This window comes from Schistocerca piceifrons, chromosome 6, assembly GCF_021461385.2.
Source record: "Schistocerca piceifrons isolate TAMUIC-IGC-003096 chromosome 6, iqSchPice1.1, whole genome shotgun sequence".
In the NCBI taxonomy this organism is placed as follows: domain Eukaryota; kingdom Metazoa; phylum Arthropoda; class Insecta; order Orthoptera; family Acrididae; genus Schistocerca; species Schistocerca piceifrons.
The window spans coordinates 358,992,131-359,011,175 of record NC_060143.1 but is presented as its reverse complement, the minus strand read 5'-3'; the positions used below and the strand labels follow the sequence as shown (position 1 = coordinate 359,011,175).

General features: G+C 37.9%; 1 protein-coding gene across 1 annotated transcript in view; it reads right to left on the bottom strand.

Moving 5' to 3' along the window:
- LOC124802602 (protein turtle-like) overlaps positions 1-19,045 on the bottom strand; it is an 888,421-nt gene that overhangs the window by 20,704 nt on the left and 848,672 nt on the right. The window contains exon 17 of the mRNA XM_047263481.1: positions 10,114-10,195. Coding sequence (XP_047119437.1) covers positions 10,114-10,195 — 82 coding nt within the window. The remainder of the gene's footprint in view (positions 1-10,113; positions 10,196-19,045) is intronic.

Below are 19,045 nucleotides of genomic sequence, written 5' to 3'. Positions count from 1 at the left end.
CAGGTACGCGGATGATACGATCCTGTTGGCAGAAAGTGGAGAAGAATTGAGAACACTCTTACTGAAGGTGAAAGACGAAAGTGAAAAGGCTGGTCTTATGCTGAATGTGAAGAAAAGGGAAATTATGGCAACTACACCTACCAATTTGTGGGATATAGCAGGAGAAACCATGGAGGTAGTGACCACATTCAGTTATCTCGGTTCCCAGATCTCTGCTGACGGTAACTGCAGCCATGAAATCCGGAGACGCCTGTTGCTCGGTAGACAGGCGATGTCAAACCTTGACAAGGTTATAAGGTCCAGAGATATAACACTAGCAACAAAGATCCGTATTGTGAGGGCTATGGTCTTTCCAGTTGTGATGTATGGATGTGAGACCTGGACCATTAGAAAGGCTGAACGGCGAAGAATTGACTCCTTCGAATTGTGGTGTTGGAGGAAACTTCTTAGAGTTCCATGGACTGCAAAGAGAACCAACAGATCAATATTGGAGCAAATGAAACCAGATTTCTCCCTGGAAGGTCTAATCTTAAAACAAAATCTGACCTACTTTGGACACACAATGCGAAGGCATGCCTCGCTGGAAAAAACATTAATGCTGGGGAAGATTGAAGGAACTAGAAGAAGAGGACGTCAGAGGATGAGATGGATCGATGGCATCACAGAAGCAATGTGTTCCAACCTGGAAGGTCTACGGGAGAAAGTGCAAGACAGGAAAAAGTGGCGTGATTTGGTTCATGGGGTCACGAAGAGTCGGAACTGACTAAACGAATAGAGAGAGAGATGCAATTTTGTTACATGGACAAAATTATGAACATTCCACTGAGTTTTGATAAGATAATATAATTAAACATTTTGGCATGTTTCTTTTTTCTAATCTGTGACACACACAAGGATGTGGGAGGGGGTGGGGGACAAGGAATTGAGATAACGGATTTACTTCAAACTTTGTACACCTTTAGTAGGCCATTAAAACAACATAATGTGCAAGTAGTAACATGCACTACTTCGGCAGTTCCGAGGATATCACAAGTGAAGTTTTACGTATCTATTATGTAACTAATGTATCTGTGAGTAGGTGCCGGCTGTCTGAGTTTATGGTGGTCAAGTGGTTAGCATTCAAGCTTAATAAGACAAATGTATATGAGGCGATGATTTGACTCCCGCACAATCCTTAATTTTTGTAGTACAAGTGTAAATTCTGTGATATTAAAAAAAAAACTTGCATTTACACTACTTGAGCTTTCTACATTAACATCATCTCACCACTACACAGGTTAACTGGTAAATGGGGCCTGCCTCTGTGTCTGCAGCTCAAAGTCTCAAGGTGAAAAGTAGTTCTGGGTACCCTACCAGACTGCATGTATAAGGGATTTCACAAACCACGACAGGCATTCATTTTCAGGAAAACAGGCATACATTTTCAGGAAATCTCTATGCATTTCTTCATTTACTTGTTGACAGTTATAAATATGAAACTTCCTGGCAGATTAAAACTGTGTGCCCGACCGAGACTCGAACTATGTTTGTCTAATAATTAAATTTAATTAAAAACAGCAATTAGTCAAATAACATGAAATTCACTAAAACTTCATGCAAATACATGAGGTTTTTTAATTATATTACCTCTCAAATGTCATATAAATTAAATAATATGACAAGTGATTAAAAAAAAATAGATTAAAGATTAAGTCTGAGCAGGAGCTGAGCCATTGCCTCATACATGTTTGTCTTGCAAAACTCCAACATTAACCACATGACCACCATGAACTCTAACAATCAGTACTTATACACAGATACATAATTACATAATAGAAACATAAAACTTCTCTTGTGATTTTCTCAGAATTGCCAGAGTAGTGCACCTTACTACTTGCACATTATGTTGTTTTAATGGCCTACTAAAAGGTGTACAAAGATTGAAGTAAATTTGTGATCCCAATGTTGTGGCCTCACCTAGTCAATTAAATTTCTCCACATTAGCAAATGCTATGAAATGTGGATCATATACATGATTGACTTCTCAAATGCTTTGTGAATATTTACAACTTGGGACCTCATCAAAATACTGAAAATATTTGATTGTTTTAGGAAAACAGTACATTCAAAGAGGACTAAGATCATTTAAAATTGGTAAATACAAGACATTATAAAATGAAACATAGTTAGATGAAGTGACAAGTTTTTGTTGTATATGTAACTTCCTGAGTGATAGGAAGGAATTGAATACGAAACCATGTACAATAAGATTACTGTAGATGTAACTCTGGTTTGTGATTTAGTTAGAGATGAAGCAATGGTAGGAACTGGAAAAAAGGTACAACTTTCAAATATCAAATATTTCCCATTAGAGTTTGCTTATGAAGAGCAATTCATGAAAGTCATGGTGAAAGATTGTGGTAACAATATCAGTGTATGTGTTATGGTGGCACACTATTTGCATTCTTTGTTTGCATTTCTTCTAAACATTCCTTTTCCCTAATTCAGTAGAATGAAGAAAGAATATTAAATTTTAAGGAGATGAGGATGATGCATGTTAAGACATTAGAGTTGGGTAAGTTCCTTCATACTCATGTTATCAGTTGCCTCATTAACCTATAAAACTTCACTTATTCTCATCATGTACTGCATCCATTAGGTTGCCTGCATTTTGTTGCACTGTTTTTACTACTCAGAGCATTCAAGGTGCACCATCTGGACTTGTTAGTGGTTTTCCTCTCTATTTATTCTGGCGGGTGTACTAATGATAATGATAAACAATCATAATTATAACTTAATATAATAACTGTATGTGTTTTTTTCTGACAAATGTTGTGACAAATGGTATTCCGGAAACTTTGTAATGTTTTGAGTGATTGCTTATCACCTTCTGGAGATGTCGAAGATAGTTAGTGGGAACACAGTAGAAGTTGCTATGGCAAAACTGCATGTTCAGGCAATATAATATAGCATCAGCATCTAGATAGACTGTTAAAAGATGACAAAAACCATCTGCTGAGTGATATGTTGAATCTGAAGGGACAAAATAATTAACTTCTTCTTTCTTCTGTTGCATTGTCTTGTGTTGTTGATGTGAATTTGGCACTGACAGAGACAGATCGCATTCATTGCTGATGTTACCTCTAGTGTTCCAGCAAGTAAAATTATTGGTTTTACAATGAGGGCAGGCTCTTTCAAAATGCTCTCTCACAATGTAGAACTAGAAGTGCTAATGAAGACCTTCAGGTTTTTAGTCTATCCTTAATGTTAGGAACTATACACTGATCAGCCAGGACATTATGATCCCCTACTTAATAGCTACTACATCACCTTTGTCATGGAAAACAGTGTCAACACATTGTGGCATGGAAGCAAACAGCTCTTGGTTGGTCCCTGGAAGGAGTTAGCATCACATCTGCACACGCAAGACACCTAATTCCCATAACTTCCAGGAAGATGGTGCAGGTGAGCTCTGATCCCATGTTCAATCACATCCAAGATGTGTTCAATTGGGTTCTGATCTCGTGAGTTGGAGGACAGGGTGGAGGGGGGAAAGGAGGGGGGGGGGGGGGCAGCACATCAATTGGAACTCGCCACTGTGTTCCTGGAACCACTCCATCACATTCCTGGCTTTGTGATATGGCACATTATCTTGTCGAAAAATGCCACTGCTGTTGGGAAACACGAGGGTGGGTATGTGATCTGCAACCAGTGTACAATTCTTCTCGGCTGTCCTGTCATGGTGGCTTACAAGAGCTCCACTGGACTCACAGATGTCCCCATGAATGTCTCCCAGAGCATAATGGAGATGGTGCCAGCTTGTCTCCTTCCTGCAGTACAGGTGTCAAGGAGCTAGACGATGATGATTCGCGCCCTCCCATTAGCATGATGAAGAAGGTATCAGGATTCATCAGATCATGCAATGCTCTGCCATTGTGCCAGCATCCAATGCAAGGGGTCATGGGCCCATTTCAGTCAAGGTTGCTGATGTCATGATGTTAATGCACAGGTTGTCAGCAGTGGAGGGCCATTATTAGGAGTGTTCGGTGTACTTTGTGTTCAGGCACACTTGTATCCTGACCAGCATTAAAAACTGGCATTAGTTCCGCCACAGTTAACTGCTTGTCCTGTTTTACCAATCTGCCCAGCCTACAATGTCTGACATCTGTAGCGAGAGGTGGCAACTCAACCCCAAGATGTCCGGACATAGTTTCACCTTGATATTGCCACATGTTGAAACCCTCACCACAACACTCCTCAAACACCCAACAAGTAGTGATGTTTCCAAAATGCTCAAGCTGAGCCTCTGGGCCATCACAATCTGCCCTCGGTCAAACTCAGACCGACCATGCACCTTCCTCACTCTACACATGGACAGCACACTCACTGATACTACATGCACCTTGCATGTGTCCAACTAGCAGTCATTCCTCACCAGGTGACACTGCTATCACCTGGATGGGTTTGGATCGATAGTAGGTTGGTGGCCATAATGCTCTGGCTGATCACTGTAGAGTATGAGCAGGTGTTTGATAAATATATGGAGAAGTATCAGTGAGACCATCCAATACAGTTCTCAAAGCTTCAACAACTAAAAGACAATAGACTCCAATTAATTAAATTTTACATTTTTATATTTTGAATACCAAAAGCAGAGGAATTAAAATTTTGCAGAGAAATATTGTAACAAGATGACTGCACTTGAGAACAGTGTATGTAAGGAAATTTCTGGCAACAATTAGCACTCACAAAAAAAGTTATATATATGGGGAGTTTACTTACTGTGTTAAAAAAGAAATTCTTTGCTTGAAATAACAAAAAAAAATTTTTTTATATTCATAATGTAAAGCAAATAACTGAATTTCACAGAATCTCAATGGTGATAGTTATCTCCACATAGCAGACAATGGACTTTAATGCAGCCTTCATGAAAATGCTGCATTGTGTATTAAATGATACATATTGCATTGATGTTAATAATCATTTTTTCAGTGTTATTCAAACAGCAGGCTATGGTACACATTCCTTAGAAGGGAAATGAGCATTTCCTACAAGCAAGACCCCTTGAAGATGTAAATGTACAGTACTCTAACCTGAACACAAGTTTAAAGTTTCTTTTGTACATTATCGTCATCTATAGCAATTAACTCTATCTTCCACAATGTTTTTAAGAGAGCAAGCATCATTTTCAAAACTTTTTCTGTTTGATGGTGATTACTGGATTTATCACAATGAAAAGTGCATATTTATGAGCATCTTTTTCTAGCCTTTATAATTATAGTAAATATGAAATAACAATTAAAGGGTGATACACATTACTTTTTCACTGCAATTTCTCTTCAGTTAATACTTTGTGTATGAAAAGGTATGGTATTTACTTTTTATATTAAACTACTTTTCTATTTGAAACTGAAATTACTTTGAGCAAGACCTGTTGAAAGATATTTAAATGGTTCATCGTCAGTTAAAGATTAGGCTTGAGCACATTAGGTTCCATTATCGGATTTCTATGCAACGTTTCATACTGATCATCTTCCCCAAATCTGTTGAATGTTTCTCATTTGAAGTACAAAACTTGCTGCGGATTATTTCTTGATACAATTTCTGATACTTTTTAGTCATCATTGTATATCAAGGCATCTAAATTATATTTTTAAAATAAATGTTAGTGTACAGGGCACGTTTCTTTCCCTTTAAAATACACTATGTACATCATTCTCTCAACAATTATGTCCAATCTCTCAAAAGAAATGAAATTCTTAACCAAAGTAATCATGTGGGCTACTACATAGGACCCTGTGCCTGCACTCAGTAAAGCAAATTTAATTAATAAATAAATTGTTGGTTCTACAGCTGACTGGTTGAAATTTTGTCTCTTAAAAACACAGAAAATAATGGTACCTAATAAACTTCAACTATGTTTAAACACTTTGGTGTACTTAGATTTTAAAAGTGAAACTGAAATTTTACTAATTAATTGCAAAATATGTGATGCAGAAAATATCTTCAGCTTATTGGAATACAGAGTACCATTTATAGCTAATATTGTTGTGCAACTCATTCACAAAGTTTTATGCTTCCTCCAAATCTAATTTCATGTTAAGTTTCAAATGATCAATCTCTGGTCTTAAAGTCTGAGATTCTTTCCTAATTCTTCTGTCTGACCAACCGAGTCCTATTTCCACTAGCATCAGACTTGCCCTGCTTCTTTATTTCATAGTTTGCAGTGCAGTTATTAAACTATTTCTCAGCCAAGCCCTATTTTCACTATCGTGGCTTGCCCTGATTGTTTATTTCACAGTTTGCAGTGCACATACTATACTTTTTCTCAGAATTTTCTGATAAATTTATGTTAACTCATACTTGATCTGTTAAAGGAATACAACAGTTTATTTTTTAGTGCTGAACATGGGATTGCAATATTAATTTTCTTCTTTGTTCTTCCAATGGTAATAGCTTCATTTTAAATTTGGCTGTAGGGCATTGTGATGTAGCTATATGTATAGATGTCATACTTCTCAGGCAAGGAATGCGATTTTTAAGGGGTGACTATGCATTTTGCATTCTGTATCCTAATCAAATTTATTTGAAAGTTTTCCGCAGCACATATCTGTTCCACGGCTCTGGCTGCCTTCCTTACCTAGATAGATAATGAGTTTCAGTTTCTTTGCAATTTTTCTTTCTAATGCCATAGTAATTAATAAGTGTTTATTGCATAACATAGAAACATAAGACAAAATAACAAAACCTACAGTTCATCTCTCATTTTCACAATTTACATCAGTTTTCATAACGACTGTGCATGTGGCGTGCAAATGGGAAGTACCATATGACTACATGACATGTATCTGTAACTAGATTCAAACAAGAAAACTTTTCAATATTTTTAGTATGCTCTCTGTGCTGGCTGTATGTGCTCATTTCCAGTAATGATCAATGTTTAACTATGATAAATCAATTACTTGACACTCTCTATCTGCCATCTTTGGAAATGTTTTGGATAGCTGATACACAGAATAACATAAATTGTGGGACAATAAACTCACAACATCACTGCCATAGTTATGCAGACATTCACATTGCTCTGCTTTAAAACTTGTGTCCTGGGCCCTGTACTAACCCTTGCAGAAAACATAAGAAAACTGCGCATGCTCTACAATTCTTTCTGCCATCTTAAACAGTTGCAGTGCCAAAAGAAAGTTAAAATAGGACATGTAAGGTATCTTACTGTTCTCTCTATATGAATCTTGTCCAGTTTCAGAGTCTTTGGTTTAATTAAGCGGGCTCGTGCTTGTTGTCCCGATATGTTTCTGAATCAACATTCCTACATAAGGGAGAAATAAAGAACAATCAGTCTCTATCCAACTACAAGCTAAGACTTTGGATAAGAAACCAATTGCACGTCTATCACAACAACAGCTATAATCAATAACTAATTTGATCTGTGACTGAAATAGTAATTATGGTAATGGTCTGTCAGTTCGTGGTTTATCATTAGAGAGCTAATGCCTCCACAAAAGCCTTAATAAAGAAAACTATTGGTTATTAATGAACAGCAACATCATTTTGTTGAAACTATTTAATATGTGTAAATAAAATAGATTAGAGCAAGGAGAACTATGAACTGTATAGTTTTCTAATATATGTATAACAGAAAGAGATATGACGATGCCCAAAAAAAGCTAAGCCACAGCCTTCAAGATGATTTTATAATTCCTTAGTTACATAAAACTGTTAATTATAAAAGAACTGAGCATACATACAGTCTCAAATCTACCATTCATATACACTCCATTGCCCCATCTTTAGATATTAGTAAGTTCTGATGGTAACTATTACCAATGTAATATGATATTTATCCTTGTACCAAGATTATTAAAGAAAACTTATGAAATTTTTTCTGTGAATTATCACATTTTATAAGTGGAATAGAAAACATGGCAACCTGGTCCCCTGCTGTAAAATTCCCTCAATATATATTGTCTCAGTGAGATTATAGCTTCACTAAAAATTTATTGGAACAACAATTTAAGAAAGTAAACAAAACCAAGGATTATTATTCAGTCCAACTACCATATTGGCAATAGCTAAAACTCACATAAGTGAACTATGGAGTAATTATTATATGATTTTTTTCGCTATTTCACAAGAGACACAATACTATTAATAAGACGCAACATCCCTGAAAGTAGAATACTGAAGTTTTCCTTTACGAGCTCAAATCATTACCAAATACAGGGTAGTGTGTCAAAAGGTTTGTGATGACAAACAAGAATCTATTCTGTAAGATCATGATCAAAGGACTGTTCTATTTCCCAAGAATAAAATGTTTTGTTTCATTCGTTTTTACCCCAACCTTCTCTCACATATATGTAATGTCTCTGAGGATCCTGAATGTCCTGTGACTTTCACTTCCACTGACTGTAAATTCCTTCTTTGCCTTTACTTTTAAAACCATTACATTTTCCTGCTGAAAGAGCTCTCAGTAAAAATAAAGTCTCTGTTTCTACAATACTTTACTGAACCTGGCCCTAAACTACAATAAAAATGTATTCTCCACCCAGAGCAAACTCGCCCAACTCCTGACCTCCTACAAAGACAGATCAGATAGATAGACAGTGAACAGAGAGGTGTGTGTGTGTGTGTGTGTGTGTGTGTGTGTGTGTGTGTGTGTGTGTGTGTAAGGGGGGGGCTGGAGAAAAAAAATGACACAAGTTACATGTAGATATAAATCTACAGTAATTTGTGAAATGATTAAAATGATTACAATTGTAAAATCAGATTATTTAAGAATAATTACTAGTCAACACTAATTTGCAAATTTCAGTTGGCATCAGTGATAAGCTGACAACTCTGATTGTTCAGTCAGATTCACACAATCCATTCTGTATTATGATCTGTCTCAACACATTTGCCACTGAGAAGAATATTGAAAATATGATAATGTGATAGGTTCTGCAAGTCCTTTTACTGCATAGGAAAAGATAAAGTAATGAAAACTATTGTTTGGTGGAACTATGGTAGCAAACCAGGTCCCAAAATGCATCACAACATGTGCATAAGGGAAAAAGAAAAAAAAAGTAATCTAATGTTATTTGAAAGGTTCTGTATTTTTTGTGTTATTCAGGTAAGTTGCAAGTCATTTTCTATTATTTGTTTCTTTTTCTTCTCAGTTAATTTCATATGCCTCAGTGAACCTCCTGATTCCAAGTCATTCTCACCTATAACAATGCATGATTAAAGACAAATAAAGACAGTTGCTTCACACCAGATAGTGCCTCCGATGAAGACTTATCCTGACTTCCCATTATTGAAAAAAATATTGACAAATCAAGTTTGTAGAGAAAAGCATTTAATACATTGGGAAAACAAAGTATCATTCTCTAGTTTCCCTTGCCATAGCAAAATTAGCTCATATTGGCTATCTGAGTGAGCCATACGACTCTAGTTCTCTTTTAGGTAAAATTCTGTATAACTCATCATTCTATTAGGACTTTTTGGCATTTCATGACAATGCAATTTTAGAGAGTACAGCATTCATTAATTATCAATGGTGGCCATTTCCAGCACTTTTACCAATAATCAGTGTGGTTCGCTTTATTTTTTTTGTAGACTTTTGAAACCTTTTCTGAGCTAGTTTTATTTTGATCACACAATATAAAATCATCATTCTTAAGTAACTGGAATTTACCTTCAATGGTCTACAATCATTAAAGCTAAAATATATGACCAAAAGAAATACTCATTAATCCATATACTGTCACATAATAGCAATTAATGTTCAAAATTAAATGTGTTCATTTGCAAGAAAATAAAAACCACTTACAACGATATACAAAATCTCTCCACATACTATCTGATGTAACTGAACACAGTACAAGATCAGCTAAGTTCATAATTTACCTTTATGAAATATTGTACTTCATACAAACAGAGCTGCATTAACACCCTGTTTTCAGTTTTTGTTCTCTTTTCTAAGTATATCATTCAATAACAAGTCTACCAATCTTTTCTATATGGGTTTAGACATAGCATAAATAACAACATTCATCCGAATTTGAGAAGTGGTTGTAAAAACACATATTCTAAAAATTTACAGTTTTCTTAAAATGGGGTTAAAGGCAAGACACTCACTTTTTCAAAGGCACTTGACCGGCCCCTGGTGGCTGGCCACCATTTCTTGCATCGGTAACTCGGCAAGCGACCATGTTGTATGCTACAAACACAAACAATTTTTAATTCTGAAATATGATAGATAAAAAAATTCAAACACAAGAGTACTTTTAAAAGATGTTTAAAAGTAATAGAGGTGCAATAAAAATTGCAAATCGTCTGAAAATTGGGCTTTTTGCACTGTAAAGCACAGTAGAAACTGCTTTAAGCACCCAATTAACACAACAGTCTTATCTTCACTTTTGTTTCTTATTTCTTGTAATAGAATATGCAGTTAAGTACAACAATTTTTACTGCTTCAACAAGACACAACACAAATTTTACAAGCTCATTTACAGCATTTCACATTTGGTATTACTGTGTGGTAAATACACAGTAAAAGTTTTAGGTGCAATATGTTTTAAAGATTTGTTTTACATTAAAGTCTGTATCTGCTTCAGCCAAACTGTTAGAAACAGTCACACTCAATAAACAAAGCATGTGCAGTTTGTGGGTCTATAGAACATTTCTGTGAGAAGCTGATAAATATGTAAAATGTGATGGGAAGCTAAAAGTGATACTTAACAAATAGTGTCACACATACAGAATAGGTAACTGTGGCATAATACTGAGACAGTCAACAGCAAGAACAGCACACCATATACAGCACTGAAAAACAGAGTGCTCAATGAATACAGTATACTCACTTTCCCAGTCTGACTAATCCAGTATCGCAGGCCTGTTTGAATCAAAATTGAAGACCACAGGTGTGTATTCATATGGACACTAACAAGCAGTTTACACAGTTACAAATTGAATAAATAAAGTCTTTCTTTTATGTATGGACATGGATGAGGTAAGTTCTTGATGAAAAATTAAAAATAATCTAATATTTATAAACATGATAGCTGGAAATTCTTAATGGAACTAAGAATGGTAAGAGGCAAGACAAGCTGATGTCATAGAGGAAGTGTTAAAAATCAGATCGACACTTTTAAAAAGAGATGATTATTGTAACTGTCACACACTAATTTTATATGTAAGCTTCTACATGTGCTGTATGCACACACACACACACACACACACACACACACACACACACACACACACACACACACACACACACACTATATATATATACATAATGAATGATACACGACAGAATGAGAGAGATGGACGTTTCTGAAATGGGATCATAACTGGGAAGAAAGAATGATTTCACCATGTGTATATGGAATGTACGTGTTTGTGAAGTACATAATGGATTTCATGATGTTTCGTCATCACTACTAATGCAACATATCTTTGCAGACTTTGTAAGAGGACAATACGTACCTGTGAGGATGTTCCAGAATGAACAACAGAATACTTTGTTATCAAATGTAACAGATACATTGCAAGCCAAAATATTGTCAAATATAAGAATGCTGCCTGATGGCATTTCAACCATGTTATATGATAAGGAAAGTATACAAATGAGTAAATCATATGGGCTGCAAATGTGACAACCCAGTAACATAAGTGACTATATAAACAGCTGATAGCTATGGCCTGGCCTAAGGGATCGAGTGCCTTGGAAACATCAAAGCTGGTCAGCCACTGTGTGCAACTGTCATCTATGGAAAGTGGCAGAAGGATGGTGAAACAATGAGTAAGTGATATAGTGGTAGTTACGCGCACCTCATCATGGGTTGTGGAAGTGGAAGTGTGCCCACTTGATAAAATAGGATAGGAAGTGATCTATGGCAGATTTGACAACAGAGTAAAATGCTGGTGCAGGTACAAGTATTTTGTAGCTGACTATCATTCAATGCACATTGTTAAACATGGGGCTCCACAGCAACCAACCCCTGTGTGTTCCCATACTGTACCATCAAGACTATCAATTTTGATTTCAGGCACAGGATTATCAAGATTGAATAGTGGATCAATTGAAACGTGTTGCCTGGTTGGATGAATCATATTACAATAGATTGATGGTCATTTCTGGATACACTGTCATCCACATAAATGGCTACTGGAAACAAGTTCTGTGACACAGTTGTAGTTCAGTGGGGGCAGTATTACACTCTGGGGGACATTTACCTGCACTTCCATGGGATCTGTAGTAACCAGGCGCGGCTCGTAATTAAAGGCTCTGATGCGGAGCCACTCCAAAATATATAGTAAAATAAATTTCTCAATAAAATATTACAGAATTTAAATTATCAGAAGGCATTTTGCATATTTACGACATGGATTTAAATAATGCTGGTCAATGTTTTCAAAACTACTGATATGTGATATCACACAATGTTTTTCGAACAGGTAGTAGCTAGTCTTCATGCTGCACCTACAAATGGCACTTAGCTCAGCATGGCAGAGGCTTGGGGGTGTGGCTTCCTCAGAGTACAGCTCTTATGGGTGTTTAGAAGGCTCTGGTGTTTCAGCCTGACACAATGTTTCTGTTCCATTGCTTACATCAAAAGAGAACGAACAAAATTGCTGAAATTTAGCTATTGAATCCCTGTCTCTCTATATCTTTATTATGCTGTGATTTGTCATTAATTGATGTTTAGTATTATTGTTTTGATAGTTTTTTTAGAGTGTTTTTTGTTTCTATTCTATCTATTAGTTTGCAAATCTCTCAACAGAGTCCACTAGAGTATGGTGATGTAAGTATCACCACCTAGCAGGTTCCACGAATTATTATGGAAAAAAGGCATACGAAATATACTTCTGCCCAAAATACTACGAGTCACTTTAGTTTCCTCGCTAGCTGATTGTGTGTAATGTGCATTATTATTAAGTTTCTTTTTGGGAGTGTATTATGCATGAGTTTAGTCAGTTTTACTTTCTTGCTAATGACAGCAGCATACCATGAGTTTGAAAACAATACAAAATGATGATTAGGAAGAAAGTGAAGGAATTTTGTTAGTCCAGACCCAATGTAAACTTGAATCAAGAATCAAAATAGTGTAAATCCAGGTAAGGAGGTACACAAATTTAACAGAGCAATGTGCAAAGCAGCTGAGTGGTTGGGTGTTCTAAACCACTTTAAATGCATATTTTTGTAATACACAAGAATAAATATGGCAAATACAGTGTGCTAATTTCCATGGCAGTTGCTACGGTTGTTCATGTCATCCAGTCACAGCACAATATCTGTGACATTGTGAAAACATCACTGTTCCATCACACGAACTCAAAATGCTGCTATTTGAGCACAGAAAACTTTAAAGATTCTTAGAAAATGTGTCTTTTAGTATGATTTGTTGGGGTAAACGGTCAGGAAACATAATGTTTGGGGGATAAATTAGCTTCCTATATATTTTATGTTAGAGTTAGTTTTTGATGTTATTTGGGAGTTGATTATGATATGGAAAGAAGATACTGTATGTAAACGCTTGGCTAGAGTCTGATATTGACCCCACCCCCTCCTGAAATTTTGGTTGTGGCGATAGCCAGATTTGTAGCATAGCCCGAGGTCTAGGTTACCTCTGATCACTAAATTTCGCAACCTTAAACAGCATGGAAACCATGAGCCACATCTGATGGTAATAATCAAAGTCACGAAGTCAGCTGTGGACTATGTGACTATTGTTGTGGACCACCTACATCCCTTCATGCTTGGTGTATGCCCCAACAGCGATGGCATCTCCCAGTGGAATAACTGTTTGTATCACATGGTCAGAATCATCCCACAGTAGTTTGACGAGCATGACAGTAAATTTATATTGGTGTCTTGGCTACTAAATTTGCCTGATCTGAACCAAAAGGAGAGCATGTGGAATGTTATCGTGTGCCGGCTTTGTGTCCGCAAATCAATAGCCATTAATTTACAGGAATTTTGTGACCTGTCTGTAGACATCTGGTGCCAAATACCTCCAAAAATGTACCAAGAACTTATTGAATTGATGCCATGAAGAACTGCTGCTGTTTTGGATTGCAATGGTAGACGACCATGCTAATAAGCAGGTTTATTTTGGCTCATCAGTGTATGAGGCCAAAAATTGATGTCTTGTTCAGTGTTGTTGTAGCATTGTGAGGAATGAATATGAATGAACACAGCTAGAGACCTAAGGCAACAACATCTCTAGGGGGTAAATTAACCACATTGTTAAACACCAGAACTGGTTATAGAGACACATTAATACAGAGCTAAGCACTGGAGAGATGAAAACTAGCTATTAATGCCTTATCAGCATAATTGGTGAGAAAACAAGCAGTGACATGAAACCACAATGGAGCTGGAAGGCGGGGAATCGACCATGGAATCAAGACTGGTCATTAGAGCTACAGACAATTTTTAGGGATTCCCTGGGAGGGTGGAGTCTTATGCTTGTTAGTGTGTCACTCCTAGAATTCCCAGGAGACCAGTCTTCTTATGCACTCATAAGGAACCGAGGGGTAAATATGGCACCAATCTCCAGGAATATGAGTGACAGATTTCCATCTTCACAAGTTGCAACAGTGGCTATTAGAAACTGCAGTTCCCAAAATACATGTGGCAGTACCCACATCCTTCATCAGGGTTATGGTTATCTATCACTATGCACTGATACGAGATACATCCTATCCACGATCCTTCCTAACCTTCCGTAGTGTTCTGAAGTCCACCAAACCTCCACAATGCCCTAGCCCATCACTATGATACTTCCAATCCTAAACCCTTGCCACAGGGATCATATCCCTGTGGAAGACAAAGGTGCAACACTTGCCCAATCCACCCACTCAGCACCTCCCAGTACACCCCTGTCATAGGCTTCTCCCCCCCCCCCATCAGAGGCCAGGCCATCAGTGAAAGCAGCCATGCCATATACCAGCTCTGCTCCAAACATTGCAAAGCTTTTTATATCGATATTGTTGTGGTTGGCAGGAGAGCCAACACCGTGTTACTAGAGGAGGCCAAAATGCACGCGTTTTAGCTCACGCAAGCTGGCGTGAGGTCTGGAACAGGACAAGGAAATTAGAATTTAGAAAAAACGGACATAGCTGGTGGAATATTTAACTTTAATCCATTAATGATGAATGTCGCTCTTGACGGCACATGATTCACAATATCAATAGTAACTGAATATGGCGCCTTGCTAGGCCGTAGCAAATGACGCAGCTGAAGGCTATGCTAAACTATTGTCTCGGCAAATGAGAACGTAAGTAGGCAGTGAACCATCGCTAGCAAAGTCGGCTGTACAACTGGGGCGAGTGCTAGGAAGTCTCTCTAGACTTGCTGTGTGGTGGCACTCGGTCTGCAATCACTGATAGTGGCGACACGCGGATACGACGTATACTAACAGACCGCGGCCTATTTAAAGGCTACCACCTAGCAAGTGTGGTGTCTGGCGGTGACAACACAGATATAACTAATAACCAGCTGTCCAGTAAGATGAATGGCCACTGCCAAACTGTGACCACGAGCAATTTGGACCACCCTGTGGCACAGCATGCACCTGTTCACTGCTATTCTTCATCCTTCTCCACTTCATTCTAAAGTCCCGCTTTCATTCAACGCAACAGTTGCATTCTGACCGCAGTGGCTGGAGAAAGTGATCATGTGGGCGTGAGATGTGCCTGCTTGTATGAATGTGCATGTGTTTTTTTTTCCAAAGAAGATTTTGGCTAAAAGCTCAATGAGTAACAGTCTTTTTGTTGCGCCTGTCTGCAAATCAATGTGTCATCTTCAGGGTGAGTAGAAATCTAGTATCTTCATAATGTTTTTTTCGATAAAAAGTGCCAAATTATTTGAACAGGAGCAAAGATAAAGAGAAGGGGAAGTTTCTGCAAAGAGAAGAGGAAACTATGCACTATGAAAAAGGGCAATGATAATTAGAGTCATGTATAAAGAAGAGAGCACTTGTGTAGTTTCAAGAATATTTTTCAAGATGGAAAAACAAGTTTTTCAATAGCATCCAAGGGTCTATTCCCTTTATCCCCCCCCCCCCTTTTTTTTTACAGTGGTGTATTGACTATCAGTCACTAAACAGATATCATAAAAGTCCACTGTACTGTAATGAATATAATCCAATGGACAGGTAATAAACAAAAATATGTAAACAAAGGGGCAAGAAGATTTGGTTTGGTGATGAATGCATTAAGGAAGTAGTGAAAAGAACAGAATTCAAGGAGAAGTGGCTGAGAGGCTCAGATTTTGCACGAGGCAAATCACAGTTTGAAGAAGTGCGGAGAACTACATGAGCAATGCTCAGGAGGCCAGAGAGAATGTACATTCAAGGAATATTAGAGAAGACTCAATAAGATTCTTCAGGAATAGTAGTTCAAAAGATGCACCATCTACTATGAAGTTAACTTCTTTAAGAAGCCAGCAAAAGTTCATCAAGGACAATTATGGAACGACACTCACCAATGAGTTCAACATTGCTATGAGATGGAAACGACACTTAATAGAGCTCCTCAACTGTCATGAACATAAAGATACGTTTGAATTTCAGCCTCCTGAGATTGAGAATTTAGATTATCCACCACCTATCCTGTAGGAAATAAGGAATCAGATAATGAAGCTGAAGATCAAAATTCAAGGAGAAGCTGGAAGCCAGGAGAAAGTCATTCAAGCTTGATGGCCACCTGATCAAGAGGATTTGGATTGTGGAGGAGATCCCAGAAGATTGGAAGACAGCAGTCATCTGCCCTATACCCCCTACACCATCAGGCGGCTTGTGGAGTACAGATGTAGATGTAGAAAGGTGAAAAATAGACAGCACCAAATACAGAGGAAGCATCCTCCTAAACATCTGCTATATATAGGATCTTGTCCTCCTGTATACTGGATAGAATCCAACTATTTGCAGAAAAAATGATCGGTGAAAATCAGGTTGGATTCAGAAAGGTCCATTCGACTGTGGACATCTGTGTATTGTGAAAACTCACTGAGAAGATGTAGGAATATGGTAAAGTCCTTCATGTGTGTTTTAAGAAGGCAAAGTTAGAGTTTGTTTCACTGGGTCTAAAGGCAAAGTAAAGCTTGGGAGCTAAGACATGGAAAGCTTTAACACAGTCACAGGGCTGTGACAATGAGACAGTGTGTCATCAACACTGTTCAACCTGGCACTGGTTAAGATAAAGAGGGAAGCTTTCCACAAGAACTTTGAAGGTACTGAGGCAGGAGGTGAGAAAAATCTCTCATCTCCCATTTGCTGATTATTAGCTCCATTATCCAGATCTAAGGAAGAACTGATGTGGATGAGTGACAGCATGGAAACAGCAGTAAGCTAAATTGGTCTCTTTGTGAATGAATTGAGGACTGAGTATCTGGTGATGATCAGGACTCATCCTGTTCAATAGAGAACCACTGATAGTCAAAAGCCTAATGTACAAAAGGATTCATAATTTTAAATATGTGGAGGTGATCTTTACAGAGATGCATTGTGCGAGCCAGAAATCAAAGCGAGGTTCCAAGCCACAAACCAATAATACTTCAGTCTAAGTCATCTTTTTAAATTGCACAGTCCCTCAGGGAATTTCAAACTCAGTTGCACAAAAGATAGAGCCAACCCATAGGGCTGTGTGGTTACGAAACTTGGAGTGTCCAGAAAAAAGAGGTAAATAATCTTCAAGCAGAAAGTCTTGAGGAAGATCTATGGTCCTACATAGTATGACATCACTTGGAACTGGAGAGTCCAGCATAATTGTGAGCTGGACGATATCTACAACAGACCAAATATTGCAGGCTTGAGAAGAACTAAATGGCTTATCTGTGCAGGTCATGTTGCTTGGATGGATAAATGTTGATGCCCTGTGAAATTCATGGATTTTACTCCCCATGGAAGAAAACAACAAGAAAGACCAAAGAAAATGTAGAGAGACGGAATCCATGTTGACTTTCTGCAGATTATCTTAGAAGGTGAATGGCAGCAGAAAGCAGGAAATACAATCCTGTGGAAGTGGAAACTTGTAGATCATGTGATCCTCTTGGGCCTGATTGTGTAACATAAGTAAGTGTATAAGCAAGAGAGAGGAAGAGAGAGGTGGAGGCAAGATGGGGATAGGGAGGGGGAGGGGGAGATTGACCAAAAAACACAAGTTTGACAGCTCAGTTACAACAATCACTTTTCAAATACCTAAGATCAAGTACAAGAGTATGAGTGCTCAGTTACAGTATTTGCCATTGTTTTGAGTACCTGAGTGGTAATCAACATCACCATTCGGAACAAATAGTTGTCTTCCTCTTGCCATTTATATTATTTTTTAACATCAACCAAACAAAAATAGTAATAAAAAAGTACAACATAGGAGACTGCATTTACAATTATAGAAACAAGGGGCCATTCTCCCAGGAAAGATTAACAGTGTACTATAAACACAGTAAAGCCAACAAAGAGCTTGTGTTATACGGTTTATGACTAAAAATATTTATTTTTTCTTAGTTTTTATTTTTGAATCAACAATCTTCTGACCGTTTTGCTGGCACACCTAGCCCACAATTATTTGATTATTAAAAAGGTTTATTAAACCTTTTTCTCATGGTTACCTCCCCCTTATCAGTCTCCTCCCAGAAACCCATAAGGGAGGTGTAGTAACACTGTTCACGTTTACGTCGCACTTCACTTGGTGTAGACCGAGACTGTGTCCTAGGCATGCCCGATGTTAACTGACTGGGCATGGCCCGTGCTGCCGGAGTTGTTGCTGTTGTTGTTATGCCGGCAGAGGTCGCGTCCGAATTCTCGCGTGCCCTCTGGTGGATGGGACTCTACTTGCGGCAACTACCGTCCGTGACGCGCCGTGCCGATGTGTGCCTCCCGCGATCTTTCTGGTGGCTACTGCAGGAGGCTAATTTGGAATCTTTTGCCAAGGGAAAGATAATCATAACACATTTTTCGATCATAAGCCACATGTCCTGTGGATACACATTACGTGTCTTTAATGCAGTGGTTTCCATTTCCTTCTGCACCCCCATGCTGTTATGCTGTTGATCATTGCT